The sequence below is a fragment of the Diuraphis noxia genome, unplaced genomic scaffold (assembly GCF_037042655.1).
Source record: "Diuraphis noxia isolate RWA-SAM2 unplaced genomic scaffold, SU_Dnox_SAM2 contig0001, whole genome shotgun sequence".
Lineage (NCBI taxonomy): Eukaryota > Metazoa > Arthropoda > Insecta > Hemiptera > Aphididae > Diuraphis > Diuraphis noxia.
Genome location: NW_028301711.1, coordinates 51,370,849 through 51,390,420, shown reverse-complemented (window position 1 = coordinate 51,390,420; position 19,572 = coordinate 51,370,849). Strand labels below are relative to the sequence as shown.

Sequence of the window (19,572 nt, the reverse complement as noted above, 5' to 3'; positions counted from 1 at the left end):
GTAAATATAAGCGATATTTTATTATACCAAGTCATCATTTTGAACAACTATAAACTATTATATACCTAGTGCACAATAATCGGCATTTTTGCAAGAATTTGTTTTTCAATTGTGCAACGACATCCTATTTTATTCTCCCATTGTAATTAACTTATTAGCTTTAAACCTCAAAAAAAATTATAATGATATTAATATTAATATTATTTAATTAATTTAATATAGTATCTATATTTTATTTTATTTTTAAACTAGTTTTTTTTAACTAGTTCGGTTAAAATACACAACAACCCATGCCCTTGCTTAATGTACTATCATAATCAATATATCCTAAACCACTTGTTGATAAGCAAACAACAACAATTTCGGTACCTCAATCATCTTCAGAAGTAATACTTGAGGTACAAAGCTATATTTTACATTAATCAAGCATTGCGATGATCAAATACTCATATCTATGTATGTAACTATGCAAATATTAAATTATTATCATCACTTTTAAAACCATATTAACAGATTTATCAAGATTACATTGAGCATTGGTAATCTATTTTTCTGACTGAAATTACCTACATTATATATGTGTTTAAAAATAAAGGGTTATGTCATGTGACACTAAACCATTAACATTTGTAATGATTTCAAAACTAATCACCGACAACAACATTGTATAAAAACATATCTATATATTTTGTTAGATTTAAATTTCCTACATACTTTCCATGGCACCAATATGCTAAATATTAGCTATGCATAAATTAATAAATCAATGTGAAATCCCAAATGCTTCAACATTTTTTAAATGTACAAAACAAATTTTATTCTATGGTGAATTATTATTTATGAACTATAGTAGTAACAATGTATCCTAATTTAAATGTAGGTTTTAAAAATTGAAAGTTTTTGAATTTTTTGTAGTAGAAATATATTTGTAAAATGATTATGTTAAATTGGAAGTTTGTGGAAAAATTAATTGATTTATTTTGATGTACTATTGGTGTTGTAATATTAGTTATACTTTTAGACATACCTGCAGCAGTAAGAGTTGTTTTTGAAATTTTTCATTTTTACATAAAGTATCATATAACTTAAATGTGAAATAAATTTGGTTGTTACCAAATCTTAAATTATTATCATCTATGTTAATTTATTTATTGTATGGCAAAAAATAAAAATAACATTTTCCCCATTTATTTTATATAAATTAACTAATAAATAACCAAGTAACTAAGTTACTAATTTACAAAGGAGCCCCGCCTAGTTTCTGTAGTCTATAATATTATATATCATCATTTAATAAATTTAGCTTTTTATGTATTAACTTATTTTACAATATAAGCTATTAACTAAGGAATAATTATTAAACTTATGCCATACATTTTAGGTTTTGTTTTAGTTATTTTTATTTTTATTAAATATTTAAAAAAATACGGTTATTTATTTTCATATTTCTATAATTTTTTTTCTATATTATATAAGTTGATTATCTTATTTTATTTCAATAAAGGATGATTTTTGATTTTAAATACATTATAACCTAACAGATTTTATTGCCCAAAAAATAACTTTCAAGTTTAATGGAAATCATACAATATTAATTGATTTATCAAATAACACTCATTATTTAAAAAAGTATTGACTTTTTCAAAATAATTTTTTACATAGTTTCCAGTTATTAAAAACCCAGCGTTTTTATTAAAAATCATATTTTTAACTATTTTTTATCCTTATTATTTTTCAAATTTTTTACTTTTTTGAATGACAACATAGAGTTTTAATTTCATATACCAAAGCAGAATATTTTTTTAAGTATTAAGATTCAAAAAAATCGAATTTAGGACAAGTAGTTTATGAGTTATAAGTATTTAAAGTTTAGATTGGTAGAGTGGAGTGGTACGGTGTTACCCCTCAAAATGTTTGTCCACTACTCCACTTGTCTATACTTTAAATACTTATAAGTTAGAGTTATAAGTTATAACTCATAAACTACTCGTCCTAAATTCAATTTTTATGAATCTTAATACTTAAAAAAATATTCTGCTTTGGTATATGAAATTAAAACTCTATGTTGTCATTCAAAAAAGTATAAAACTTGAAAAATAATAAGGATAAAAAATAGTTAAAAATATGATTTTTAATAAAAACGTTGGGTTTTTAATAACTGGAAGCTATGTAAAAAATTATTTTGAAAAAAGTCAATACTTTTTTAAATGATGAGTGTTGTTTGATAAAAGAATCACCCTGTATATTTTCTCAATAAAATCTAGGTAATTATTGTATACAATATTATATGACATCAAAGCTATCTTTTGTATATCTATATATTATAATATAATATATATTAATATTAATATATGTATTTCCCAATATTATTGGGGAATACATTTTAAATAATTTAAAATTTCATGATATTATGTATACTCTAGAGTCTAGACAGAAATTCACATTATTCCTCTTTGAATTATAATTTTTCTTAGGACGTCTATTTCCGACTTCCCTCTTATAATAAAAATTAATAGGACATATTTATCCATCTTTAATTTTTTGCGAAACAATATAACATATTTTGTATTAATGAATAAAATAATAATTTTATAGTGGTATTTTAATGGTTTTTTTTTTTTAAATAATGTACTTAACTACATAAAGTTTGTATGATTTTAATTTAAATAATTAGTAGTACATGACTGATTGATAATATACTTGAGTAGTATGCGAAAAAAAAGTTTGAAAACCGCTTATCTATATTTTTCACGATTAAAATATAATTTTTAATTATTATCTTCTCCCCAAATAGAAATTATTAATTTTCAACAAAATACTTCATAGCAAATGGACAAAACTACAATATCTACTAAAGATTTTTGGACAAAGCATGATTAAGATAGGTAAATGAACTGTAAAACACTGGCCATAAAATTAACTACCATGTTTACCATGGATGTGAAACTATGTTTTAAAAAAATAAACATTGTCCAAGATTAACCGATTATGATCTTGAAAATGCCACTTATCTCATTAAAGCTTTGAGAATAAATTTGTGTTGTTCTAAAGTTTTCAAATAAAAATTTGATGTTAAAAAATAAACATAATGTCAATAACAAAAAACAAGTCTTCAACAAAAGAAACCCTGAGATTGCAAAAATTATTTAAGGATAAATGATAATAGGTATTGTAATAACGCAAAAATAAAATAAAAGAATTTAAAATAATATGAATAAAATTCTAAAATGAATAATAATATAACTAAAATATTTAAGTTAATACGACTATTATATAACTAAGGCTCCTGCCAATAGTTATATATTACTAGTAGAAGATATGAGGATATTAGAAATAAAAATGGTGTTTGGTTGATTTATTGAGTTACACTAAAGGATCTGTATTGTTCTCTACTCTTATAAGAGCTGGATAATAAGCTACCAGATATAAATATTAAAATTGCGCTATTACCTTCCTCCTAATCGTCGGAGGGTTCTCGAGGTCGTGATTCGAGAACGATCAAGTACACCGTAGTAATAAAATATTAATTATTAAATTATAAAAATCTAATAAATATAATATAATATGTAAAATTATATAAATATATGAATATTGATGCGCATGCACCTTACCTTATTCGCAGCTGTCTTTGATATGCAGTTGACGTAATAAAATAAATAAAGGTTTTTTTATTAAACACTCAGATTAAAGAAAAACAACACTGTTAAATTTCGATTTTAAAAAAGAAACGGTCCAGCTCTCGCTCGCAATGTCTGGTGTTGAAAATTTTTTTAGGTGCTCCTGCACTCTTGAAGTTGTTTTGGTTTTGGATTGTGCTTGTGCACTGATGGAAGGAGACGACGTGGTCCAGCCAGCCAGGGTTGTAGGTGGCTCCATCAAAGGCCTCTGCGTTTCCAAAGACTTAGTATTGTCTTTGGCAACGGGGATCCTCATTGGACCATCCCCTGCTCTGGTGGCATACGAAATAGCTCACACGTGTTGTGCCAGATAGTCACAACTACGTATAAGTTCCCATGTGATTAAATAATACAAATCGTTCCTTTCATCGGTGGACAATGGTGTTTTTTTTTTTGTTGGATTTTAACTGTTATCTGCGTGCGATAACTTGACTGTTATTTATTTTATTGAATATTTAAACAACATACAATCATGATGTGTGAGCATATCATTACATCCACCCTTTTTTGTATTGTGCCCTCACAATACCACTCACAGGTGAGTGTCAGCGTGATACATCAAGTTTGACGTTGAGAAAGTTGAAAGCTGAAAGTTCTAAAAGTTTGAATACAATGTAACCGGGTAATTATTTTTTTTTTTTTATACAAAATTGAAGGGTCGACTGTAATATAATTTGAGCTTACATATAATATATGAATAGTATGTGTACACGACTGAAGATTGAGTCTTCTTCCACTCCTATTCCATTGTTGCTCTATTTGTATTAATATTACTATTTTATTTTTAAATTTAAGATTCCTAACTGGTGGATGATAATGATTACTTTACAATTTATTAAGTTTTAACATTTTTGTATGTAATGACATATTGTTTGCTTAGTTTCTAATTTTACATATTATTTCTTATTAACTATTAGCTAGAGTTGGTAATATTTGACTTATAACTACTTAATTGTATTTTGTACTTAATTAATTTTTTTATCTCTATAGGGTTTGTCTTATTTGAACTCCCTTTTTTTTATATATAGTATTTTATTATTTTATTTGTTGTTTATTTGTTTATTTTAGTGTTATTTATTTTTGACTTTTTTTGAATAAATATTTTATTTATTTATTTTTTATACTTATATTAACTTAACTTAGGTTATTTTTTTATGCAATAGTACACAGAGGATTATTATAAATTAAATTATATAAACTTCACTAAGGTTATAACTATATTTATTTTTGTATGTATATTGATTTAACAGCAAACGGGGTGGGGAAACGTACGTAACTTAGTTTATTGTTTTGTATACATTGGAAATTTTCTTATTTAGATTATGTTAGTTTTTCACATTTCTTTTTTTTTTTTTACTTGCTTTAACATTCATATTCTTACATATAGGTTTAGATTGGGTTAATTACTCTAGACATTTTATTACTTATTCTGTGCACTTATTTGCTTTAACATTTGTTGTCTTACGTATATAATTTAGTTATTTTTAACTTAAATTATTTTTACAGTATTTTTTTGTATTGTTGTACAAACAATTATGACTTATCGATTTTACTTAACTTATGTTTTTTTTTTGCATTGATGTACAGACATATTAATATATTAACTTAACTTTAATTATTTTTTTACAGTATATTTTTTTTTTTGTGTACATATACAGGGTGATTTTTTAAGCATGCTCGCCCCATTTTTATGCTTAAATTATGCATATATTCAAATTTTGATTTTTGGAATATTTAAGTGTAGTTAAAGGCGATATTTTTGAGTACTTAGATTTTTCACAACTTTTAAGGAGTATCCTGTAGCGATACCAACTTTGGTTTTTCAAATGAAAACCTATATGTTTTAAAGCAAAATGTGATTCAGATAATTTTTCTGAAAATTTTGACATATTGCAATCAAAATTCGAACGAAAACTTCCAGAGTTATTCTACTTGAAATACTAAGGAATAAGGATAAAAATCTAAGTCATACTTAAATGCCTACGTTGTAAATGGATACACGTACATATTTCGCATTTGTGCTATTATACACTATTGTTCGGTATTTTATTATAAGTAGGTATACCTATGCTATACAAATATTAACGTTGCCTATAAGGTATAGGTAACATGGATAAAGTAAAAAGGATATTATTTTATTCATATTTTCTTTTCTTTTGAAAATTGTCAGATGCAATATTTGGCCATTTAGTAATAAGAAGTGATTATTAACAAATATTTTATTTTTATATTGTATACCGAATTATAATTATCGTATCCATTTACAACATAGGCATTTAAGTATTAGACTTTTATCCTTATTCCTTAGTATTTCAAGTAGAATAACTCTGGAAGTTTTCGTTCGAATTTTGATTGCAATATGTCAAAATTTTCAGAAAAATTATCTGAATCACATTTTGTTTTAAAACATATAGGTTGTCATTTGAAAAACCAAAGTTGGTATCGCTACAGGATACTCCTTAAAAGTTGTGAAAAATCTAAGTACTCAAAAATATCGCCTTTAACTACACTTAAATATTCCAAAAATCAAAATTTGAATATAATATGCATAATTTAAGCATAAAAATGGGGCGAGCATGCTTAAAAAATCACTCTGTATATTAACATATTGACTTAACTTAAATTATTTTTTACAGTATTTTTTTTTTTTTTTGTACAGACATATTAGCACATTAACTTAACTTTCTAACTTAACCTTGGTTATTTATTTAGTTTTTTTTTTTTTTTTTTTTTAAGAGAAGTATAATTATCTGTGTCCTTTTTTTTTATACTGAGAGTCTTCTATTGTAAATAATTATTGGTGCTTTATTATTTTTGTTTTGTTTTTCCGATTCAATTATTTTATGTTCTGAATTTTTAGATTTGTATTGTTTATTATGTTTGTTATGCATCAGGTGGTGTGTAACGTTCGAGAATAACCTAGATTTTCTTTTTATGTTGGTGGGTACTTCTTCATTTTTTAATGCTTTTATTATATTGTTGCAAAATTGGTCATTTTTTTGTTGTATTTTTATGTCGTGTAAATTAGTCAATAAATCGATATTATCGTTAAATATATTTATGCTTTAAATATTGTTAATTGCATTTCGAGAAAGTGAATCAGCGACTTTATTTTCTTTACCCTTTTTATATATTATTTCAAAATCAAAATCTAATAATTTTAATGTTAATCTGGCTATCCTAGCGGAGGGTATTTTTAAACTGTTATAATATTGTAAACTTATATTGTCACAAAATACAGTAAATTTACGTCCCCATAAATATTCTCGAAAATACTGAATACCAAAACAAAATCCAAGTAATTCAAGAGTGGTGGAAGAATAAGTTTTTTCTGAGTCTAGGAGTTTTCTAGATGCATATCCTACGGGGTGTAGTGTATTCGTGTCGTCGGGTTGCTCAATACATGCGCCTAAACCCATTATAGACGCATCTATTGTCAAATATACGTGTTTATTATCATCAAAGTGTATTAGTAACGGTTCTGATATTAAACATTTTTTTAATTTATTAAATGATTCCTCGTGTTGGTCAAGCCATGTTGTTTTATTTGTTCCTGTTTTTATTAATTCACTAAGTGGGTGTGCAATTTTGGCAATGTCTTTGACATGTTTCCTATAGTACAAACACATGCCGATAAATGATCTAACGTCTTTTATTGTTTTAGGTCGTTTAAATTCAATAATTGCTTTAGTGTTTGTGTCTAAAGGTTGTATGCCAGTGGTTGATATTTTATGGCCTAATAGTTCTATTTTATCAAAAAAGAAATTACATTTTTTTGTTTTTAGAGAAAAATTCATTTTATCAATAATTTCAAATGCCTTGCGTAAATTAATTATTGCTTGTTCAAAATTATTGCCATAGGATACTAAATCATCAATGTAAATTATAATTGATTTGTATAATATATTTGAAAATGCCTTATTTAATTCTCTCTGAAATATTGCACTACTATTTTTAAAACCTTGTGGAAGTCTTGTGAAAGTTAATAATCCTAATGCGGAGGTGAACGCTAATTTAAATTGATCTTTTTCTGCAACTGAAATTTGAAAAAATCCACTGTTCAAGTCGAGAGAGCTAAAGTATTTTGATCCTTCTAAAGCTCTGAACAAGTCTGTAGTACGAGGTATTGGGTATTGATCACATTCTACTCTGTCATTAAGTTCTTTGTAAGATACTACTAAGCGATATGAGCCTATTTCTTTTTTCTTTACGAGGAATGCCGGTGCGGCAAATTTTGAACTTACTGGTTTTACTATGTTTGCTTTTATTAGTTTATTAATTTGAGTTTCTAATTCTTGTCTCTGCTGTGGTGATACTCTATGGGGTGCATTAAATTTTGGTTCTTTGTAATTTGGTTTCATTTTAATCTCGCAAGGTTTTACATTGGCAGCTTTTATATTAGAAGTATCCGTTGTGAAAATGTGTATGTATTCAGTTAACAGCTGAATAGTTTTGTTGTGTTCTATTATGCTTAATTTGTGTGAAATTGAGAAGGGTGTGCCTTCAGAATCTGATAGAAATTGTTTTGTGGTCTTGTTTATTAGATCTGTGGCTGTAATATTTTTTGTTTGGAAATGGGTTTCTTTATTATCAGTGATTTCTATTGATTCAGCGTGTGGTGGTACTTTTGTGTATAATAATGTATTGGGATGCGTTTGAATGTCGTTATCGTTACCGGATGCCATGTTTAGATGCTGCAAGGAACTCGTTTTTTTAGTGGTCATTTTTATTTCATTATTCTTTTTCATATAGTTTTCGTTTTGTATTAATTGTATATTATTAATTGTGTCTATGTCACCGTTTCTCGTGTCCTTGATATTTAAATTGTGTGTTTGTAAGTTAATTTTTGGTGTTTCTCGTATGTGAATAATGTAGCTAGGGATTTTATTTTATTTTGTTGTTGTAAGTGTGCCTGGGATCCAATGAGTATTTTTGTTTACATTATATAATACTATAGGCGATCTATTTCCGTCCCCGTATGTTATACCCGTATTATTGTTATCGTTATATATGTAAGTGTCATGGTTGTAATAATGTGCTATTGCGGCTAACTCTTCGTCAGACCACCAATAGTTTGGTAATTCGTTCAACCCTAACAATTCTAATAGCTCTAAAATTGAAGTTATTTTTTTTTTTTATTGTCATTTAATACATTACAAATGGCATAGAGCCCACAATTCCCATCGCTGAGAACGTTTTCTCCCGGTTTGTATTTAGAAAATATATTATAGGCTTGACTTTTGGTTATAATATGCTGTGTTTGTGTGTCAATTATTTTTATTTTGGTTTTATTATCATTATTGTTACAGTATGTATGGATGTTATTAATTATGTCAGTGAATTCTTTTGATTTGTGTGTTACGTTTTTTTTATCTTTATAATATATATGTATTTCAATATTGGTATTTTGAAATTCTGAATATCTTAGTTGTTTTACTAATGACCAGTTAAATTTGTGTGGTTCTGAATCAAAAGTGGGCATAGCAATTTTTAAAATAATTAATTTCATAGCTTGAAGTTTTAGGTTGTGGATAGAGGCTTTTAGATCTTCGTATTTAGGTCTATTATAATGTAATTCTTTTGTTATTAGATGAAATATAGTTTTATTATTATTATTTATGGGTATGGTGTTTCCTACATTTATTTTTTGTAATGAAAGTTGTGGTCTAGTATTACCATACACTTTGTATATTAGGTTTGTTATGCCTTTGTTCATTTTTAGGTCTGAAGATGTATAGTGAGCTATTGCAAAGTTGTCTGGGCAGTTAAATGTGCTACCTTTTATTTCCTTAATATTGTTTGTATTATTTATTTTTAGTTGGACATTTATATTATTGTTTAAGATAATGATGTTGTCTTTAAAATCAATTAGAGCATTGTTTTTTATTAGAAAATCATTCCCGAGTATAATTGTGCTAGATAAATTTTTTACTACATGGGTGTTTATATCGAAGTAATTATTTTCAATTTGGATTTTTATTTTACCTATACCCGTTACGCATAACGGTTTATTGTCTGGTCCTGATAGTTGTACTGTGGCAGGTGTTATATAAGTAGTATAATTATTAGGTAATAGTTATTGTCTAATACAGCATATGTTTGCGCCCGTGTCAATTGTTATTGGTAAGATAGTATTATTGAATTTAGCTTCAATAAAGAGTGCGTCGGGTGTAGAGTTAATTTTATTAACTTTTTGTATAGGTGATGCTGTAATGGAAGGTGAACAATTATCAGCTGTGTTTAACCTTATATTTAGTTTTTTTGGCTTGTTAACGTACAAATTACAATTATTGGCCGTGTGTCCGAATTTATTACAAATTTGACAAGTGGTTAAGCTTGATTTATTTTTGAAAAAGGATTTTTCTTCTGAATGATTAGTTTTAGAGCAAATCGAGCATTTTTTTCTTTGAGTATTAGGGACTTTATTTTTATATGCGGATTGATTTGTTTGTTGCATATTATTATTTATCAGATTTTGTGGAAAATATGGTTGGTTATAATGTGTTGGACCTGTGTTCCATTTGTTATATGGTGAGTTATAATTTTGCGACATTTGTGTCTGCCACTGTTGGTTGTTAAAGTCATTTTGATTTAATTGTTTATTAAGTTTATAGGGATCTTTTTGTTCTATATTATTCTGATGTATATCATTTTTATTATCTTTTAAGAGTTGGCTAAACATATCTTTCATGTCTTTTATTTCATCACGTAATTTGTCAATTTCATTTTCTTTACTATTTTTATTAGTGTTTATTTGTTGAATTTTTGATTTTATTATTTCTGTTTCGAAATCAAATGAAGATTTAGGTGTTTCACCTGCGATCATGAATTCGATCATTTCATATTTACGTACATTGTTTTTTAGTTCTGATAAATTTTGGTTGCCCATTATTCCTATATATCATGCTATGGAGGGGTTTAAGCCTTTCATGATATTACGAACCATCTCTTCCTGAGACATATTATTATCAATACGCCTACATAAAGATTCAGCTTTGTTAATATATGATACTGTAGGTTCATCCGGTAATTGTTTGCGTTTTTCCAACATTAGACGGAGCATGTCCGTTTGAGCTATTGATTCAAACTCTAATCTAAGTTTCTTTTCTAAGTCAGGCCATTTAATATCTTCTTCGCTATCTACAATATTGTCATAAAATGTAAGAGCGGAGCCTTCTAAGAATACAGGGATATATTGAATCTTTTCAGATTCAGACCAACCATTTATGATGGCTGCTCTGTTAAATTTTTTTAAAAACGAATCAATATTTTCTGAAATGGAACCTGAGAAATTTGTTGGTTTGAAATAGGGTTTTTTGTTGTCAGTCATATTGTTTTTTATTGTGTTATCGACGGAATTAGTAATTGGTTCTGAAATAAATTTTATGTAATCTATTTGTTTTTCGAAATCGTCAGGGGTAGATTCTTCTTTTAGATATTTATGGAGCCTACTTTTTAAGTCTGGAACTAGACCAGATGTTAATAATTGTCTTCTTGACAATTCTGTAGTTAATTTTTCTTTGTTAAGTTTGTTAATCCACCCTGTTGAGATGTTATTAAAATCTATGTCTGGGAATTTATTATTATTCTCTAACTAATTTTTTTCTAAATTTTGCATGTGTCAGTTTGTTTGTTTTTTTTTTTTTTTAATTTTATTATTATTATATTTTTTTGAAAATGTAAAAAAAAATTGTTGTGGATATATTGTGTTCTGCAATAATATTTAATCGTGACGAACAATTATTTTTTATATTTATTATGTTTGTTTTTTATCATTATTATTATTGAATATATAAATATATATATATATATATATATATATATATATATATATATATTTTATGTGGTAAAAGCAAAAACAGTAGTAAAGACAAACATGTATTACCTTAGAACTAAAGTAATTGCTGTTACTTTTATAATATATATAAATTATATGTGTATTATCAACGTAATATTCTAAATAATAATAGTATATATATTATCTGATATTCAGTAATTATTTCAATTATTAAATAATTAAAAATGTGTTAGAATATTCAGTATTAATATTATGTATTCTGGTTATAAAGTATATATATATATATACATATATACGCAAGCACATATAAATATCCTTGTTTTGATTTTTAATATTAATTGTGAATCCTCTAAGATTTACAAGAAAAATTTTCTTGTTTTATTTACGGGTTAAAATAAAGGATAAAATAAAATTTCCTTATAATTTAATTTAATTATATCCCGTTTTTAATTAGCAATATATTACTTATATATACTTTTTTTTTTTTTTACTTGTGTAAAGTAATATGATGTATAAAATAATACTGTTTATTTTCTATGAAGTGTACTTGATCAATTCTCAGTTTATTTAGATAAATAAACTGAACTTATGTTGGGCGCCACTTTGTAATAACGCAAAAATAAAAGAAAAGAAATTAATTATAATAAAAATAATACTCTAAAATAAGTAATAATATAACTAAAATATTTAAGTTAATACGACTATTATATAACTAAGGCTCCTGCCAATAGTTCTATATTACTAGTAGAAAATATGAGGATATTAGAAATAAAAATGGTGTTTGGTTGATTTATTGAGTTACACTAAAGGATCTGTGTTGTTCTCTACTCTTATAAGAGCTGGATAATAAGCTACCAGACATAAATATTAAAATTGCGCTATTACCTTCCTCCTAATCGTCGGAGGGTTCTCGAGGTCGTGATTCGAGAACAATCAAGTACACCGTAGTAATAAAATATTAATTATTAAATTATAAAAATCTAATAAATATAATATAATATGTAAAATTATATAAATATATGAATATTGATGCGCATGCACCTTACCTTATTCGCAGCTGTCTTTGATATGTAGTTGACGTAATAAAATAAATAAAGGTTTTTTTATTAAACACTCAGATTAAAGAAAAACAACACTGTTAAATTTCGATTTTAAAAAAGAAACGGTCCAGCTCTCGCTCGCAATGTCTGGTGTTGAAAATTTTTTTAGGTGCTCCTGCACTCTTGAAGTTGTTTTGGTTTTGGATTGTGCTCGTGCACTTGAGAGTGGTGCTCATGCACTGATGGAAGGAGACGACGTGGTCCAGCCAGCCAGGGTTGTAGGTGGCTCCACCAAAGGCCTCTGCGTTTCCAAAGACTTAGTATTGTCTTTGGCAACGGGGATCCTCATTGGACCATCCCCTGCTCTGGTGGCATACGAAATAGCTCACACGTGTTGTGCCAGATAGTCACAACTACGTATAAGTTCCCATGTGATTAAATAATACAAATCGTTCCTTTCATCAGTGGACAATGGTGTTTTTTTTTTTGTTGGATTTTAACTGTTATCTGCGTGCGATAACTTGACTGTTATTTATTTTATTGAATATTTAAACAACATACAATCATGATGTGTGAGCATATCATTACAGTATACTTAATAAAATAAAAACAAAACAATATCATTTAAGAAACATATATACAAAATGTAAGTTATGAAATACAAACATTTATACTTATCAAATAAACTATTGCCTATTAAAAATTCTAATTCTAATCAAAGATAAATATTAATTAACTTCACACAAAAATACTAAATTTAATTTCTGATTAAAAATTATTGAAAAAAAAATATTATTTACTAAACTTAATATTTATGTTTTCAACAAGAGAACTTGTGCGATAATATTTTCAAAATTATCCAAGGATAATACGTGCCCATAATTAAATCAAAACAAAACAATAAGATTACTTAAGAAATAAACTGAGTAATTATAATTTATAAAACACAAAAACGTATATTGACCATAGGCGCACATAGGGTGTGAATTTAGGGGGTGCTGAAATAATTTATAGTACACAGACCCGTGGGGAGCGAAGCCCCCCACTACACCACCCTAATACTATAATAATTGCATTGCAATAATTATAAATTTTATTAAAAATAAAAATAAATATTTTGTAATTATATTACAAGTTATAATAACATGCATGTAATCATTAATTATTAATGTTAGACAAGATTTAATTTTCTGTTTGATATTGCAAATGTTTGCAATATAATTTCTCCCTCTATTTTATTGGTAAGATCACTCTCAATGCTAAGCGTAGATAGCTTGGTAAATCTTTCTATCTTTCTTGGCCCATATTGGTGCGTAACCAGTTTTTCAATCTACGCATAGCTGAGAAGGAGCGTTCACACATTAACGAAGAAATTGGAATTGTTATTCCCAATAGCTTACAGACATTTGGAAACGAACTTTTATAACATTGATTTTTCATGCCTTCATATATAAAGCTGGCTGGTAGACTATTCATTAAAACCATCATTTCTACTGATAAACTAACTGTTGATATTTTCAAAATATCCTGATATACATAAACAGATTTATATAATAATATTTCAAAAGACTATGTAATAAATATTTCAAATAGTTTATGCGGTGCTAATTTTAAACCTGGGAGTGCTAAGCACCCCCAAGCACCCCCCTATGTGCGCCTATGATATTGACCTACTTTTTAAAGTATACTATATACATAATATAATATTGTATTCAAAAGCAAAATATTAATTCACAAACATATACAATCATTATTCATTAATATTTTATGAGTATATCAAAGTTTAAAAATCATAGTTCCAAAAATATTTTATTGCTTTAATACTGCATTCCTTTTTAGCATCCTTTTTTGATGATCCTATAAAATATAAATTAATAGCAATATAAAAAATTATATTAACATATTAAATACTTTTAAAATCAACCAATATTTGGTGTATATAGTTTTTATACATGAATAAACATTATTTTGACAATATTTAAGATAATAGGAAGGTTAGTCATCATACAAATATATTTATCAGTTATTAAGACACCTGATGTTGGCATCTAAGCTGTTAAATGAGATTAAATTAATTTTTGTCTTGTATAACCAAGTAATTTTATAAAAATCATATATCATAATATCTGAGTTACATTAAACAAACTTTAAAAATATATTAACAATTAAAAACTTATTTTAAAAATAAGTTCAACAAGTTAAATTATTAACACAAATTTCTTGCAAAGAGTTCATTCCAAATATTGTGAGGATATCTTCAATTTAAGTATTTTCCAATCAACAAAATGCATTTAACTTGGAACATGTTCTAATTAACTAAATATTTTTTTTTTTAAACCAAATAAATTAAATTGCATTTAATGAAATTCTCTAAAATACATTAATTTTGACATGAGGTTCATTAAACATAATTTTATAGAAGTTTCAATGTATATGTCATACAACTTTCTTAATATACAATTTGAACTAGGTAATAAACTCAATTTAGAATTTTTTTTTTGTGATCTATGAATTTTAATTTTAGGTCTTTTTAGCCTTTATTGATCAATATCAATATTTTTATTATAATATAAGTTTAGTAGCCAAGTATAATATATGTTTTATACTCATTTATTAAACAAATTTTAGTCACATTTTATGAATTTTTTTAAAAACATTTTCTTATAACTTTATGTTAATAGATAAATACAGTTCAAAATATAGTTTTTTTTTTAATACAGCTATATATAATATATATTGATTTGTATAAATTATTATAGTTATGGCTGAAATTAAATGCAGTTAAAATTCTTAAAATTAGATTTTAAAGTAAATTTTTTATATATAAATATATCGTTAAAATAATAAAAATTCAAAATATAAAACATTTAAAATCCTATCCAGCTGTATTAAAATAAAACTATATTTTGAACTGTATTTATCTATTAACAAAAAGTTATAAGAAAATGTTTTTAAAAAAATTCATAAAATGTGACTAAAATTTGTTTAATAAATGAGTATAAAACATATATTATACTTGGCTACTAAACTTATATTATAATAAAAAATATTGATATTGATCAATAAAGGCTAAAAAGGCCTAAAATTAAAATTCATAGATCACAAAAAAAAAAATCTAAATTGAGTTTATTACCTAATTCAAATTGTATATCAAGAAAGTTGTTTTACAATAAGCTAAATTAATGCTTCTTCATACAAATTCATAGCGTTCTACAACATTTATTTAGATCTTTAATTTATCAATAGAGATATCAAATATAATAGATGTTAGAAAAAGTCACTATGTATAAGGATTAAAAAGTTTCTCTCATGGTTTTGATTCTTCTAAAATTTATTGGATTCAATCACTCCTAATGTTTTTGCGTGATTTGTGTTTAAGAGTAAAACTATGATTATTATTACAAAAAGATTACCTTGTGCAATGAATGAAACTCCATCTATTTTACAACTCACATGGTGTACTGGTACTTGATCAATTGTATAACAAATATTTGTAAATTGTACATCAGGCCTCATAATGTTTAATAACTGCACTGGGTTGTAGTTAGCTGGGTTTTTGGGAAAACTTTTTATTCCGTGCTAAAATAAAGGTTATAAAATTATAATTTAGTGTCTTGTGTATTAACTTAAAAATCAAAAACAAATGGTAAAAATAACACATATTATGACCTTGAATTAGTGTTTAAATTGCTACTCTATTGTGTTTTATATTTTAATTTTCATCCTAAAAGTTTTAAAAAATGAATATAGTTACTGTTTCTTTATGATTGAATTATGTAATACATAAAATGGAAATAATGTTAAACATTTTTGTAAATGCATAATTAATTTTTATTCATTTATTGTCAAAATCAGTAATATTAACATTAAATGAAAGTAGCTATGTACACATAAGTAACTATGCGTTTAACAGCTATTGATTTGTAATATATTAGGTACCTATAACTGTTCTGAAGAGTCTATGCCATATTCAATTTACAATGTTTATTTATCTAGCTTATTCCTTTGTAGAAGTAGTAGTGCTAGAGATTTAGAGAAGCATATTATACATTAGTCAAGTCATAAAAATTAATGGAAAGATTATTATTTTTATTTTTTCCCATAAAATAGACAGTTAACATAAATAATAATAATTTAGGATTTGGCAAAAACCAAATTTTTTCACTTCAATGTTATATTATACTTAATGTATAACTGAAAAAGTTGTAAAAACTCTTAAAGTTTATAAAATATAAAAAATTATAAAACTAATGGTATAATTAACTAACTAATTAATTTTTCAGCAAGTTGTCTGAATAAAATTCCTAATTTAACATTCTACATATACATTTATATTCCAAAAAATCAAAAGTAATCAATTTGTAATATATACTATTAAATTATAAAGCATTGTAACTATTTAAGTTAAAAAACAATTTTTCACCCAATAATGATATTCATTTTGTGCATTAAAAAATATTGAAGCATCCGGGATTTTCCATTGATTTAATAATTTATGCATAGCTAATTTAGCATATTGATGCCATGGGAATTCTTGAAGCGATGAAAAGCTAGGTGTGTTATTTTCTTCATTTTTCATCTCTAGTTCTGTGAGAGATTTTTTGTTTTGTTCTAATTAAACATATGATAATAATTATATTCAAGTTATAAACATATATAAGCAGAGCCGGATTAAAGTGGTAGCAAGGGGGATAAGATTTTAAAGGCGCAAAGTTTTGAAATACTTGTAGGGTACCTACAGCCTAGTAACCTTTAGAGTAAAAAAAAACTATAAGCGATTACAATAGGGTTCTCGACGCGCAAACTCACATAAATATGAGTTTTGACAAATTTATCCATATATGAATTACAAATAACAACTACAGTCAGTGTCCACGCAATAATGATATTATTAATTGACTAAATTATTAAAATATAATGTACAGATATCATTTCCAACGACAACTGCAAACAATTATTACCCGATAAACGCGGTATGACTGAACAATTAAATACGTTTGTATCTCAACTGCTTTGAAATGTTTTGTTTGTGGCACACAAATCATAACATTTTTTGATCTACTAAAATGATCAATGTATTGATCAATTTGCTAACAGAAATCAAGAAAAATATTTTAATAAAAATATTATAAATAACAAAAATGTACTTACGTGCAAAACCTCAGTATTTAATATAATTAATTTAATTTTAATCATGTTTATAAAATTTTTATTTTAATAAATGTATTTACATTTTTAATTAACATTTATATATTGTGTATTACTTTATATAGCAATATTAAAGATTTTTAAGATATTATTTCATTATATTTCTTATTTATTTTAATGAAATGCGTGGTAATTAAAATACTATGTACTATACTTAATATTTAAAAAAGTTCTAAATTTTAGGTAGGTTTGTCTCAGGTGCAACATTTTTTAATCCAGCCTTGAATATTAAATGTTAACTAGTTTAACTAATTTTAACTTAATTAAAATTGATTTTAACTTACCAGATAGATGGCTTATTTTTTTAACCAATAGATTGCGCAAGACTTGTTCACACACATTTTCTCTGGCTACTGTCATAGAAATATCATTAGCAGTATATGTCTCGCCATGAATCTACATTTTTTTTAAAGTATAAATGGTTTATTATTAAATAGTTACACAGCAAATAAAATTGTTTTAAAATGTAATTAAATCCCAATATTTATCTTACCATAACTATAGCAGTATAACTCTCACAATTTAAATGATTTCCTGGGTGGTTTTGTATTTTGATTTTGACACCTGGGAAAAACTCATCAAACAACATAAACGCACTTTTGGGAGTTATTAAATGATATAATCGAGCATACATTAGATTTTTCTTTTCTTGTTTTTGGGATTCTAACATAAATGAAATTAATAAATTAAAAATAATCAATTAATAAATATGAAAATAACCTAATTTAAAAATAATTGGCATACTTGGCGTATGGCACTGAACTTCAGACTCATTTGTAATTGATCCTTCTTCTTCAAACTGTATCTGATTATTCTATATTGAAAATGAGATAATTAAATAATTTTTATAAATGTTGCAAAGAAGTATTTTCAATTTGTGCAAGACACATTTACTTTTCAGATAATGCATCAAGACAAGTTAAATAATAATAATAATTTTTTTTCTCTCTATTAACTATTGACTATTGTCAACATCATTATTATAATTTTAGAAGGACGGTGTTCAATTTGCTAAGGTCTATGTAGTTATCAAAAATCTATACACCAACCATCATAAATTTTGACAAAATACCATTTAAGTGGATTGTAGATAAACATAAGACTTGTTTGGATTTATAGAAACAAATGTCACAAGATATGATAAATTTGGCATAAAATTTATAGTAAACTTTATAAGTTGACAATCAAAATTGTGTAATAATTTAACTTAGATAATTGAATTATGAAATATAATTTATTCAACTATTGCTAGCCTAAAGAAACTAAAAATACTCAAATTATTCTTGCTTTCGAATAATCTAATGATATTAAATAATAGTATTAGTGATTTTATATTAATGTTTACATTATAAATATTATTAGCAAGGGCACATCAAACGTGTACCTATATATTAGTATGTGATCATTGTAATCGATAAAATGTTTGATTACTGTAGATGTAGAATATAATATATGTACCTCAAATTCATCTTCTGGAGACGACTGAACAGGTGAAATTGTTGGTTTTTGAGTATCAAATAGTGGTTCAGAAGATGCTGATTGTAATGATACACTATGAAATGGCATTTGTTGTTGTTGATTTTCCATTGAGCTAGTTATATCCTATAAATAAAAGCAAATAATATTAATATCATTATGATTTTTTATGAGGATAGAAAGCTAAAAAGTTATTTGCAATGGGAGAGTCGCTCGTGACATCGACTACACGATGGGAAGGTATATACAATCATATACAATTGATCATCATTAGATTACATCATAGTTGTTCGAAACGTTGACGAAGTGAACGATATACAATGTCGTCCTCAGGGTTAGATGAAGAACTCTGAATGGCAACCGCAGCTATCTG

At 25.8% G+C, this 19,572-nt stretch overlaps 1 protein-coding gene across 1 annotated transcript; it reads right to left on the bottom strand.

Moving 5' to 3' along the window:
* Positions 1-13,360: 13,360 nt before the first annotated feature.
* On the bottom strand, positions 13,361-19,310 carry LOC149060877 (uncharacterized). Its single transcript, XM_089230765.1, has 7 exons — positions 19,182-19,310; positions 18,468-18,537; positions 18,217-18,386; positions 18,008-18,119; positions 16,939-17,126; positions 15,929-16,094; positions 13,361-14,372 (listed from the first exon to the last, which is right to left on the bottom strand). The coding sequence occupies exons 1-7, from the start codon at positions 19,308-19,310 to the stop codon at positions 14,299-14,301; spliced, it is 909 nt and encodes a 302-aa protein (XP_089086891.1). The 3' UTR covers positions 13,361-14,298.
* Between the last annotated feature and the right edge of the window lie 262 nt (positions 19,311-19,572).

Excerpts from the sequence above, each read along its gene's own strand:
- LOC149060877 (XM_089230765.1), bottom strand. The coding sequence starts at position 19,310 with ATGGAAAATCAACAACAACAAATGCCATTTCATAGTGTATCATTACAA. Across the intron at positions 18,538-19,181 it reads CTCCAGAAGATGAATTTGAG|AATAATCAGATACAGTTTGA; the intron begins GTACATATATTA and ends TTTTCAATATAG. Across the intron at positions 18,120-18,216 it reads GTTATACTGCTATAGTTATG|ATTCATGGCGAGACATATAC; the intron begins GTAAGATAAATA and ends AAAAAAATGTAG.